General features: G+C 39.1%; 1 protein-coding gene across 1 annotated transcript in view; it reads left to right on the top strand.

The window, feature by feature from the left end:
• The window catches only part of NEB (nebulin), a 243,548-nt gene that overhangs the window by 186,041 nt on the left and 45,067 nt on the right, over window positions 1-12,440 (top strand). The window contains 7 exon segments of the mRNA XM_037849798.1: window positions 516-620; window positions 1,270-1,374; window positions 2,867-2,971; window positions 3,358-3,465; window positions 5,442-5,546; window positions 7,120-7,224; window positions 7,654-7,758. Of these exon segments, the coding sequence (XP_037705726.1) occupies window positions 516-620; window positions 1,270-1,374; window positions 2,867-2,971; window positions 3,358-3,465; window positions 5,442-5,546; window positions 7,120-7,224; window positions 7,654-7,758 (738 nt within the window).

The following is a 12,440-nucleotide window of genomic DNA, read 5'->3' as shown; positions in this document are numbered from 1 at the left end:
CACTGTCAGTAGCTTCTTACGAGGGCAGTCTTAATATATTTTGTTTCTATTTTTCTATTTCTCAAAGGATTTCCACATCCCTTTTTTAATCAAATAAATTAACTAGTGTTAGTGGACTCCTATAATTTGTCCACGAATATTTTAGCATGCATTATGCTTTTTGATTCTCATAGCCTTAGATAGTAAACCTGGAACGCATCAGTACCTTGTTTTAAATACAACGTAAGATGCCATAAAATCTAAGCACTTCTAGTGGCATCATATGTAAAGATGGAGAATGTTTAGGCACAATGTACTCCAATTTCAGTGTTATAAAGCAGATGTATCCCAAGCCTTAGTCTTCTCCAGGTGATCATCATCCACTTGACTCTTTTTGCCCTGTTTTCATCACCTGAATGCTGCCGGAGCCCATCTCTAGAAATGACATGTTTCTGGCTCTCTGTAGCGTTTAACTTGGGACATTTCTGTGTACCCTTGAAGTTGTACTCTTGCTCTAATTTGATATGTTTGAGCAGAAAAAATACAGAGCTGATTATGAGCAGCGGAAAGATAAATACCAGCTGGTGGTCGATGAGCCCAGACATCTGTTGGCTAAGACCGCAGGCGACCAGATCAGCCAGGTACTGTGAGGGCTGGCCGGGCGGCCCAGGCAGACTGTCCTCCAGTTTTCTCATGAGATGTCGTCCCGTCTGCTGCAAGGATGTCATAGGTTCTGCCTATGATATTGTACTATTCCGTTTCAAAGTATCTGTCTAGCCACCCAAAAAGCCCGTGAGCTATTTGAGTGTGCCAGTCCCTGCTCTGTGTCCTCACATGTGCTGTGGTGAAGATGAAAGGAAGGTTGGGTCCTGCCATGCTTTACTCTTCTGGAGGGCCTATTTGTCAACTGCATTTTTGCCATGCCAAATTATATTTTGGGTTACAAAGGTAAAAACAAAAGAAACAAATTAATGGAAGGAAAGAAGATGGAACCCCTTCCCGTATTTTGCTATCCAATGTTTTCTTTTCTGTAAAGCAATTTTGGCAGTAACATAAGTAAGATATAACTCTTTCACCTCCCATTTACAAGGACTATAGATGGTCAACCACAAGTTTTGCAGTCTTCTGGTTGGCATTAGAACATATTTGGTGTCTTCACCCACACATATTGTGAGTACATAAAGTATGTATGCCTACATCTCTTCACTCAGAGGTGACTGGGATATAGAGCCATGTTCTTTCCTGTCTTCATAAGTCTCTTTTGTGCTTCACTGCTCTTTGCATGAACAGAAAAAATATAAATCTAGTGCCAAGATGCTTCTGCAACAAGGATGTAACGAAATTCTGCGTCCAGATATGTTGACTGCCCTCTACAATACACACATGTGGAGCCAGGTAATGTCTGACGTGATGTGAAGAAGGAAGTTTGGAACCTTTGGCTACATCACATCTATGCTTTCATTGATTTCCTTTCCCTGCCCCATGCTGGTTTCATATGATGAAGCTGCATAAATATTCATTTTTTTATAAATGAACTCTGGTTGGGGCCAAGTGTGATGATGCTACAGCCATAATCTTTGCAGAGGCCACTGACTATCCTTCAATCCTTTGGAACTGCTACTAGGATTAGCTGAGACTCAAACACGATTTCCAAATTTGTATAACATTAATTTATAGATTTTTTTCAGTATTTTCCCCAAAGAAATAGAATGCTTACAGATTGACGATATTAAGTAGATTCAATGACATTTAAAAAGTCTGACTCGTTAATGTTTTTGTCTCATTTTTCCATTGTTCAATTACCACTGCAAGCCTCCCTTGTGGGAGAGATGAGGATTACAGGGCAGCTCTTTGAATATCTTACATATTCATGGCTACTCTTGAGTTTGCTAATTTTCCAAGTTATTGAAGGGAACTCCCCAGCATTCTACTCTCAAGGACACTAGTGAACCACATTGCTGGTCATGTTGCCTTCCTACAAGGCCAATTGAGGCACATACCTTTCCATCACATAGTGAAATGTAAATTTGTAACAGCACCGAACAGTGAGAATTGGTTAACTATCAGATACTATGTTAATAAAATACCATCGTTCTCATGTGAAAAAAGTTATGAATGTATTGTATTAGCAACTTGTTTTATCATGTTAATTTGCCCTCAGATCCACATGTGAAATGAGGCAGATAAGGTTGCTGTGTGAACATTCTGCTTGCTGAACTTACTCTAGGCCTTATATGATCACCAAATCATTGTGATGAAATTTTGTTGTACTCTTCGTATCTGTGTTGCTTGAAACAGCTTCTGTGCATGAAGAAAAAGATTTGTGACCTAGAAATTACGAAATAGAATGCATGTTAAGAAATATTTGCCTCTAATATTATATGCTCATTTTTTATTTTACATCCCAGTTTCATCTTTATTATGGAGAAATAGCTATTAAGGGATCACACATATTTGATGCAGTGTGGTGTAAGTGAAACAGTATTTGCCAGTCCAGAGAACAGGGATCTAGCCTGGTTCTGAGGTTCACTGTGTGTGTGTGTGTGTGTGTGTGTGTGTGTGTGTGTGTGTGTGTGTGTGTATGCCCTTGGCTCAATTCTCTCCACCTCTCTGGGCCCGTTTCCATATGTGTAAAACATATTGGAATTTGTCATTGCTTTTTTTGATTATTTTCTCACTCCATTATACTATTGCCATCAAATGCTGATTTATTTTAAACATTCCAGTTAGGATTTAAAGAGAAAGCTACCATGACCCCATCTCCTACATTTTGACTTACGTAACAATTCTACTACTGGCTGTGTAATTCTCTCAAGAGGAAAATTAGATTCCTTAAAGCCGTCTGTTCTTCTTAGAGTTAACTTAACTCTTCTCTTCCACAATTTAGATCAAATACAGGAATAAATACGAAAAAACCAAGGACAAATTTACCTCAATTGTGGACACTCCAGAACATCTGCGTACTACAAAAGTCAACAAACTAATCAGTGATGTAAGTGTGAGACACCCTGAATGGATTCCCAAATTCAGGGGGCATTTGTAAATGTGACAGGGCATTTTAGATTGTCACAATGCCTGAGGAACTCTACTGCCTTTTATTGGGAGGGATACAGGGAAACTCAATGTCCTGCTCTGTATAGGACTCTTCTTTCACAAAAAGAATAGTTCTAAGCAAACTGGTGGACACCCCTTTCCCCTTTCCCCCAGTTGGAAAACACTGTGGCTTCAGCAGAGTGCCTGAAATCCCCTGCTGAATTTTTAGAATTCTCTTTCCTTTATATTCACTCATAAACAAAACAAAACCAACTTTATGTTTACAATTTTACATTGTAAATTGAGAAGCATAACATTGTCTTTCTGCTTTCTGAACTCCTTCAGATACTGTATAAGTTGGAATACAACAAGGCCAAACCCAGAGGATACACCACAATCCACGACACGCCCATGTTGCTGCACGTTCGTAAGGTTAAAGATGAAGTCAGTGATGTAAGTCAGATGGCTTTTCAGTCCCTCTTATCTTGGCCTCTTTCTACTGTGATATGACAAACCCTGGTCCAGTTATCTATTGCTGTGTGTCAGCCACTCTAAAATGTATTGGCTTAAAACAACAGTCCTCGTGTTTTACCCATGGTTCTGTGGGTTGGCTAGGCAGAGCCGAGTGGTTCTTCTACTTCATGTACTTTTGGCAGGCATCTGAGGTTCAGAAGGGCCAGGACGTCCACGATGACTCACTCAGGTGGCTGTTGGCTGGGAGCCTGGCTGTCGTATTGATGGGAACCCTTACACGTGGCTTCTCCACGTGGCCTGGACGTCTCTCAGCACAGTGGCTGTGTTCCGAGAGGCAGGAAGTGGAAGCTTCCAGGCCTTTTAACGGCTACTCCTAGAAGTGACATAGTGTCACTTTTGCCATATCCTATTGGTTACGGTGCCCACACAGATTCAAGGGGTGAAGAGATAAATGCCACCTGTTAACGAGGGGCAGGGTCACACTGCAGAAGAGCGTGTGGAATGGGAGAAGTTGTTGAATCCGTTTTGGAAAATGCAACGTGCTATGCCACAAAGCCTCTTCCCATTCGGTAAGCTTGGTCCTGATTAAGAGAAACAAACTAGCAGTTATATTCTAATACTCTAAATTTGGGGAGAAATTGTACTCATAAATTTTCAGATACATATCTTGACTCTGTGGTTTAAAATTATCATCATTTTGGATGAAAAAAAACATATTTGGTTCTTTAAAGAACTTCCTGACTATTTGAGGTCCTGCAACTAGAATGAATAATAAAGATAACTGTGGAATGACTTATTCCTACCCCAAAGCCTTGACTATGGCTGGTGCTTGAGAATTCTTCGGTAGATAAATATATTCCATAGTATTGACTCTGAGTTGCCATGAAAAATATTAAATACATTCAGTGTACTGTTCAAGAAGGCAGAGATGGATTTATAAAACATTTTATAAATGTGAAAAATGTTACAAGTTTTGGCACTTTAAAGTGTGAACATCAGTGCTTACGAACATTTATCTATCAAGTGGGTCTCTTTTGTGTATCAACCCACTCCCTATCACTGCAGAAAAATTAAGCATTTCTCTTTCATTTCTGATAAGAATAACCTAGGGAATTTATGAAAAATTTGGATTTCCAGGCCTTTTTTCTAAAGATCCTGATTTGCTGGGTCTATGATAAAGCCCAGAAAACTGTGATACTTATGACCAAGCAAGTTTGGTAAACACTACTAAGATTCCCTTGGAATAATTTTACTTCAGCCTTAACCACATTAAAATGTAGGATCCTTCCACAGTAATCAGTGAGAAGGCCCAGACTTTGCCCAGGACCATGAAACTTAAGAACAAAAATGGATGAAGCTTTTTTGAAATCCCAGGCCCAGGATGGGGAAGTTACCTGTCTATTGGGCCTTAGAGGCTAATCCTTCCCTGTTCCCACACCCCCTTCTCACCTGAACCCACATACACCAAAACTTGGTAGATATGTTCCAGCAGTGATGATAGTGATAACTGCTTCCATCAATTTATTCATCAAATATTTATTGTTTTTATGTGTCTGACACCAGGAATGAGGTGACAAATGATTTATAATCTTTGCCCTCACAGATTCAGCCCAGTGGAAGGGATAGACAGATAAACAAACTCAAGATTTTCTGATTGGAGGAAGGGAAAACATATGTGGATAGCTGTCCCTTTGCCCTTTCAGCACAAGCTCAAGGGACATAAGTCCTACAATGCCACAGGTCAACATATTCAGTGTGCCCTGGAGAGCTGGTTTTAAGGGCCAAGATAGGAAAGCACATCTCTGCATAGCTGCATAGTTATGTCCCTTCTTCACAACAGATTTTTTTTCCCCGTCTTAAGGGCCACTGTGTACTATAGTATTTCTCATTTTATTAAAAACCCTTCATAGGCTGCTCTAAAAAAATTACCCTTATCATTGTATTTCTTCCCATAGCTGAAATACAAAGAAGTTTACCAAAGAACAAAGTCCAACTGTACCATTGAGCAAGATGCTGTTCATATTAAAGCAGCCAAGGATGCCTACAAAGTCAATACCAATGTAAGTTGAAGAAACTTCTCCAAACTTAATGGGGGATTTATCAGTTTCTGTGGACATGTGGCTGCTTTTCACATCTGTTCAGGTGATTGAGCAACAATGAGTCCAGATCAAGAGTTAGGCCCCAGGAGCATGAGCAGTGACACTGAACCCTAAATGCTAGACTTCATTTCTCACAAAGGAGTATGGGAAAGAGCCAGTGTGGCCTAACCCTGTGCCACGTGTGTTTCAGCGACTCTGTCTTTGGGTCAGGTCAGGGAAAAAGAAGACATTTGCTTCTGAAATGAAGGCTGTGTTTTGGAAAGTGTCTAGCATCTTTTATTCCCCTCCTCCATGCTTTCTTCCTGCTCCAAACTCTAGAGCCTAGCTCTTCTGAAAGAGAAAATAGCTTAGCCCCTTAGTGCTGCCAGGACTTGGCATAGATCTTCCCCCTGCTCATACACTTCCTGCACTTCATTTCTTTGTGGTGGGGCAATTAAAGCCTCAACTACAGAAACATGTTTATGCATTTAGAAGAACACTGACTTTTTAAAAATATATAAATGGCTAGTATAATGAAACCCTTATAACCCAACTAGTTGCCCCCTAGTGCCACAGATAGAATGTATTTTTTTAGAGCCAGCAAACTGAAAAGCCTTTAGGAACTGGCAGGTAGTTTACAGGTGGATTGACTGAGAGATGGGTAAAGAGAGTGATGTGGGATAAAGCAAATTCAGCAAGATGTGCATTATAGAATCCAGGTGGTGACTGTAGGAGTATTTTCTGTAATGTTCTTGCAGTTCTTTTGTATGTTTGAAATTTCTCAAAACAAAATAGAAAAAACTCATTAAATGGTAGACTTAAAGTCTGAGCATTCTATTGTGGTAAATTATACCTCAATAAAAAGGAGAGAAAAAAATAAAGGAGCAGGGAAGGCCTGGTAGTGTAGGCCCTTCACAGGGACACTCAAATTACATACACTGTGCTGGCTGAACACGGCTCTTCTGTGTTGGCCCCACCAGTCAGTCCTCCAGCCTTGGTGAAAGTCCAGTAGAACACAATCACCGCTGCAGCCAGACTGCCTGGTTTGAATCTCAGCTTCGCTATTTACTAGCCATCTCATCTTGGGCAGCTCACTTAATCCTTCTAGGCAGTTCATCAGCTATCTATTTCAAGGTGTTGTTATAAAGATTAAATGTGTTAAGATTTATAAAATACTTAGAAAAATGTCTGGCATAAAAGAAATACTACATAAGTGTTTTTGATAATTTAAAAAATTAAGCCTTAATTTAGTTAGAAATTATAAGAATTTGATGGTGAAGGTGATTATGCTAGACCGGCAGAGTTAGAGAGATTATAAAATCCTTTCATCTGGGGGCCTTTAAAACTTTTAGCCTCTCTCTCTTGGGTCCCACCAGACTGAATGGCCGACTAGCTGCATAAATTATAGAGAAATTTAAATTGGACTCTTTTTTGCATTAAGAACCATGATGTGCGGTGTATTAAAATGGAAGATGATTCCCTCTATGGTGTGTGTGTGTGTTCATGAATTCAGCTTACTGAATGAAGTGATTTATTTTCATCTTGTTAAAAACAGCTGGACTATAAGAAGCAGTATGAAGCTAACAAAGCCCGCTGGAGGTGGATCTCTGACCGGCCAGACTTCCTCCAGGCAGCCAAGTCATCCCTGCAGCAAAGCGATGTAAGACAGGAGAGACACAGATGAATGTAACTGCATGACACATCCGAGAAATCTTAAAAATTAACGATTCATAATAGCCACTGTAGTAGATGTTAACTCTACCTCACTTGTGATCCAAACACAAGAGGGTTGTGAGGAGTGGAAGACAAGCTTGGGAAGCAGGACTGGCCAGAACCTGTTCTCCCACTGCTGAGCCTAGACCCAAATGGTGCAGAGTCCTGAGTGAGGCTGTGGGGAACCTGGGGGAGAACAGCTGGGAAGGCTTGGTTTTAGCAGTTGGGCTGGAAAAGAAGAGCCCAGTAATGCAGTGAGTGTGGCAAGACCTCATACTCCCCTTAAGAAGTGGACTTGTTATGGGCTTAATCAAATGCCCATCCTCTTCCTGTACCTGTGACCCTTTCTCACCCTCCTCTGACTTTCTTGTTACAGTATGAATATAAGCTGGACCGAGAGTTCCTCAGGGGTTGCAAGCTTTCTGTCACTGATGATAAAGATATGGTGCTGGCACTCAGGAATTCTTTGATAGAAAGTGACGTAAGTATCCAGGCCCTTGCTCCGAGCCATCTTCTGCACCACAGTCCCCAGGGCAGGACAGGGGAGGGCTGCTTCTGCAGGAGCTCAGGTGCAGGAGCTGAACAGCACAGCAGGGCGGCTGCAGTGCAAAAGTTTTAAAATCAAGTAGTCCTTGATTTATGCTGGCTATGCCACAGGATAATTCACAGAGCAAGAATTAGGAACCTGGATGTTTCCAGGTAAGATGGCTAAGTGGGGAGCTTCAACACTCAAGTAGTCCTCCAGGGCAGCAACTAAACAGCCAGGAACTGTCTGAAACAACCGTTCAGGGACTCCAGAGACCAGAACACTGTACGCCATCCAGGGAAGAGCGGAAGGGAGACACTGAAAACCTGTGGTGAAGAGCTGTGAGTAAAACTCTCCATGCTGCAGAGGCTGGTGCCCATCCCCCACTCTAGCAGCAGGTCTCCCTGAGATCCAGTCCCTGACTGGAAATAAAAGTCCTCTTCTCCAAGAATGGGGTGGAGGGGGGTTGGGAGGACATGGCCAAGAACCTATAGCAGCTTCTGTTTACAAATTCAGACAGTTTCAAGGACAGTTGAAATCTAACAGAAGAACAGATAGAGAAAAGAGTGGGAAAAATTTGAGCAGAATCTCACGGATTTGAATGACAGCACAAAGAACACAAATGTATGCATCATAGGTGTCCCAGAAGGAGAAGAGAAGGGAAAGGGGACAGAAATAATATTTAAGGAATAATGGCCCAGATTTCCTTCTTAGAAAGTAAATAAATATACATGTTCAAGAAGTGCAACGTACTCCAAACAGAATAAATCCTAGTAGACCTACTCCAAGACACATGCTAATCAGGATTTCAAATGACAAAGATAAAGAAAGAATTCTGAAAACAGCAGGAGAAAAGTGATTTGTCACATACAAAGGAAATGCAATAAAGCTAAGTGCTGATTTCTTATCAAAAACCATGGGGACAAGAAGGTAGTGGTATGAAATATTTAAGATTCTGAAAGAGAAACACTGTCAGCCAAGAATTCTATATCTGGCAAAACTGTCCTTCAAAGATGAGGGAGAGTTCAAAATGTTCACAGATAAGCAGAAACTGAAAGAGTTCATCAAAAAGCGACCTGCCTTACAAGAAATACTAAAGTGAGTTCTATAGGCTGAAAGGAAAAGACAGGAGAGAGAGGATTGGAGGAGAATATAGGAATGAAAATTATCAGCAAGGATAACTAAAAGGGTAAAGAGAGACCAAAATAAGATATAACATATGAACCAAAGGATAAAGTGGCTGAAGTAAATACTGCCTGATAATATCATTGAATGTTAATGGATTAAATTCCCCAATCAAAAGACAGATGGGAAGAATGGATAAAAAAGTATGATCCATTCTATATGCTGTCTACAAAAAACCCAAGGACACAGATAGTTTGAAAGTGAAAGGCTGGGTTGGAAAAAGATACTCCACACAAGCAGTAACCAAAAAAGAACTGGGGTAGTTATACTAGTATAACTAGTATCAGTCAAAATAGACTTTAAATGAAAAAATGTTATAAGACAAAGAAGGACACTGTATATTAATAAATATACAGAAGAAATAACAATCATAAATATTTATGCACCTAATAAGGGTGCCCCAAAATACATGAGGCAAACATTGACAGCAATGAAGGGAGAAGTAGACACCTCTATGAAAATAGTTGGAGACTTCAATACACCACTCTCATCAATGGATAGAACATCTAGACAGAAGATCAATAAGGAAAAAGAGAACTTGAATAATATGATAAATGAACTAGACCTAACAGACACATACAGAACATTGCAACCCACAACAGGAGGATACACATTATTCTCAAATGCTCGTAGATCATTCTCCAGCATGGACCACATGTTGCCACATGTTGGGTCACAAAAAAAAATCTCAATAAATTTTAAAAGATTGAAATTATACAAAACACTCTATCTGACCATAATGGAATTAAGCTGGAAATCAATAAGAAGCAGAGAATTGGAAAATTTACAAATATATGGAAGCTGAACAATACACTCTTAAACAATCAGTGGGTTAAAGAAGAAATTGCAAGAGAGATCGGTAAATATTTGGAGGTGAATGAAAATGAGAACACAACTTATCAAAACTTATAGGATACAGTGATGGTAGTTCTGAGAGGGAAATTTATAGTCCTAAACACCTACATTAAAAAAGAAGAAAGAACTAAAATCAAAGACCTAACTGCACATCTGGAGGAACTAGAAAAAGAACACCAAACTAATCCCAAAACAAGAAGAAAGAAATTATAAAGATTAGACAAATGAAATTGAGTATAAAAAAATAAAAGAGGGAATCAACAAACCTGAAAGTAAGTTCTTTGAGAAGATCAATAAAATTGACAAGCCCTTAGCTAGACTGGCAAAAGAAAAAAAAGAGAAGATGCAAATAAAATCAGCAATGAGAGGGGGGGACATTACTACTGATCTCACAGAAATAAAAAGGTTCATTCAAGGATAGTATGAACAAATGTATACCAACAAATTAGTCAACTTAGATGAAATGGACACTTTCCTAGAAAAACACAAACAACCTACACTGACTTTAGAAGAAATAGAAGACCTCAACGGACCAATTACAAGTAAAGAGATTGAATCAGTCATCAAAAACCTACCAAGACAAAAAGTCCAGGACCAGATGGCTTCACAGGTGAATTAATACCAAACCTGCTCAAACTTTTCCAAAAGATTAAAGAGGAGGGAACACTACTTAACTCATTCTGTAAAGCCAGTATCACCCTAATACCAAAGCTGGGTAAAGATACTACCAGAAAAGAAAATTACAGACCTATCTCTCTAATGATATAGAAGTAAAAATCCTCAAAAAAATACTTGCAAATTGAATCCAACAGCACATTAAAATAATTATACACCATGATCAAGTAGGTTTTATCCCTTCTTTCACCACAAGAAAATCAATTAATGTAAGGCACCACATTAACACATCAAAGAGGAAAAGCCTCATGATCATCTAGAATGACAAAGAAAAGGCATTTGAGAATCTAGTGTCGTTTCTTGATAAAAACACTTCAAAAAATAGAAATAGAAGGAATCTTCCTCAACATGATAAAAGGCATATATGAAAAACCTACAGCTAACATCAAACTCAGTGGTGAAAGACTGAAAGCTTTCCCTCTAACAACTGGAACAAGACAAGGATGCCCACTGTCACCTTGTTACTCAACATTGTGCTAGAAGTTCTGGCTAGAGCAGTTAGGCAAGAAAAAGAAATAAAGGCATCCAAATTGGAAACAAATAAGTAAACCTTTCACTTTTTGCAGATGACATGATCCTATATATAGAAAGCTCTGAAAAATCTACACGTCTACTACAGCTAATAAATGAGTTCAGCAAAGTGAAGGATACAACATCAACACACAGAAATCAATAGTTTTTCTACACACTGGTAATAAGCAAGCTGAGGAGGAAATCAAGAGAAAAATTCCATTTACAATAAATCTAAAAGAATCAAATATCTAGGAATAAATTTAACCAAGGATGTAAAGGATCTGTACACAGGAAAGTATGAAACATTGCTAAACGAAATCAAAGGAGACCTAGATAAATGGAAGGACATTCTGTGTTCATGGATTGGAAGACTAGGTATCATTAAGATGTCAATTCTACCCAAAATGATTTATGGATTCAGTGCAATCCCAACCAAAATTCCAACAGCCTACTTTGCAGAAATGGAAAAGCCAACTGTCAGATTTATTTGGGAAGGGCAAGGGGCCCCAAATAACCAAAAATGTCTTGAAAAAGAAGAAGGAAGTTGGAAGACACACCTGCTGGCTTTAAAGCAGATTACAAAGCTACAGTAGTCAAAGCAGCATAGCATAAAGATAGATATTTGACCAATGGAATCGAGTTGAGAGTTCAGAAATAGACCCTCATATCTCTGGTCATTTAATTTTTGACAAGGCTTCCAAGTCCACTCAACTGGAACAGAATAGTCTCTTCAACAAATGGTGCTGGGAGAACTGGATATCCATATGCAAAAGAATGAAGAAGGACCCCTATCTCATACCTTATATAAAAATTAACTCAAAAATGATCAAAGACCTAAATATAAGAGCCAGGGCCATAAAATCCCTAGAAGAAAATGTAGGAAACATCTTCAAGTTCTTGTGGTAGGCTGTGGTTTCTCAGACTTTATACCCAAAGCACAAGCAACAACAACAAAAATCGATAAATGGGGCCTCCTCAAAATTGAAAACTTTAGTGCTTCAAAGGATTTTGTCAAAAAGATGAAAAGGTGGCCTACTCAATGGGAGAAAATATTTAGAAACCACATATCCAATAAGGGTTTAATACCCAGAATATATAAAGAAATTCTACAACTCAACAATAAAAAGAAAAAAAAAATTTGAAAATGGGCAAATTACTTGAATAGACATTTCTCCAAAGAGCATATACGAATGGCTAAAAATCACATAAAAAGCTGATCAGCATCATTAGCTATTAGGAAAATGTAAATCAAAACCATATGAGATACCATTTCACACCTACTAGAATGACTACTATTATAAAAATAAAACTACAAGTGTTGGAGAGAATGTGGAGAAACAGGAACACTCATTCACTGCTGGTGGGAATGTAAATGGTACAGCAGCTGTGGAAGAGTGTTGGGCAGTTCC

This window comes from Choloepus didactylus, chromosome 9, assembly GCF_015220235.1.
Source record: "Choloepus didactylus isolate mChoDid1 chromosome 9, mChoDid1.pri, whole genome shotgun sequence".
In the NCBI taxonomy this organism is placed as follows: domain Eukaryota; kingdom Metazoa; phylum Chordata; class Mammalia; order Pilosa; family Megalonychidae; genus Choloepus; species Choloepus didactylus.
The sequence above is the reverse complement of the archived record's forward strand: the minus strand, read 5'-3'. Positions and strand labels throughout refer to the sequence as shown.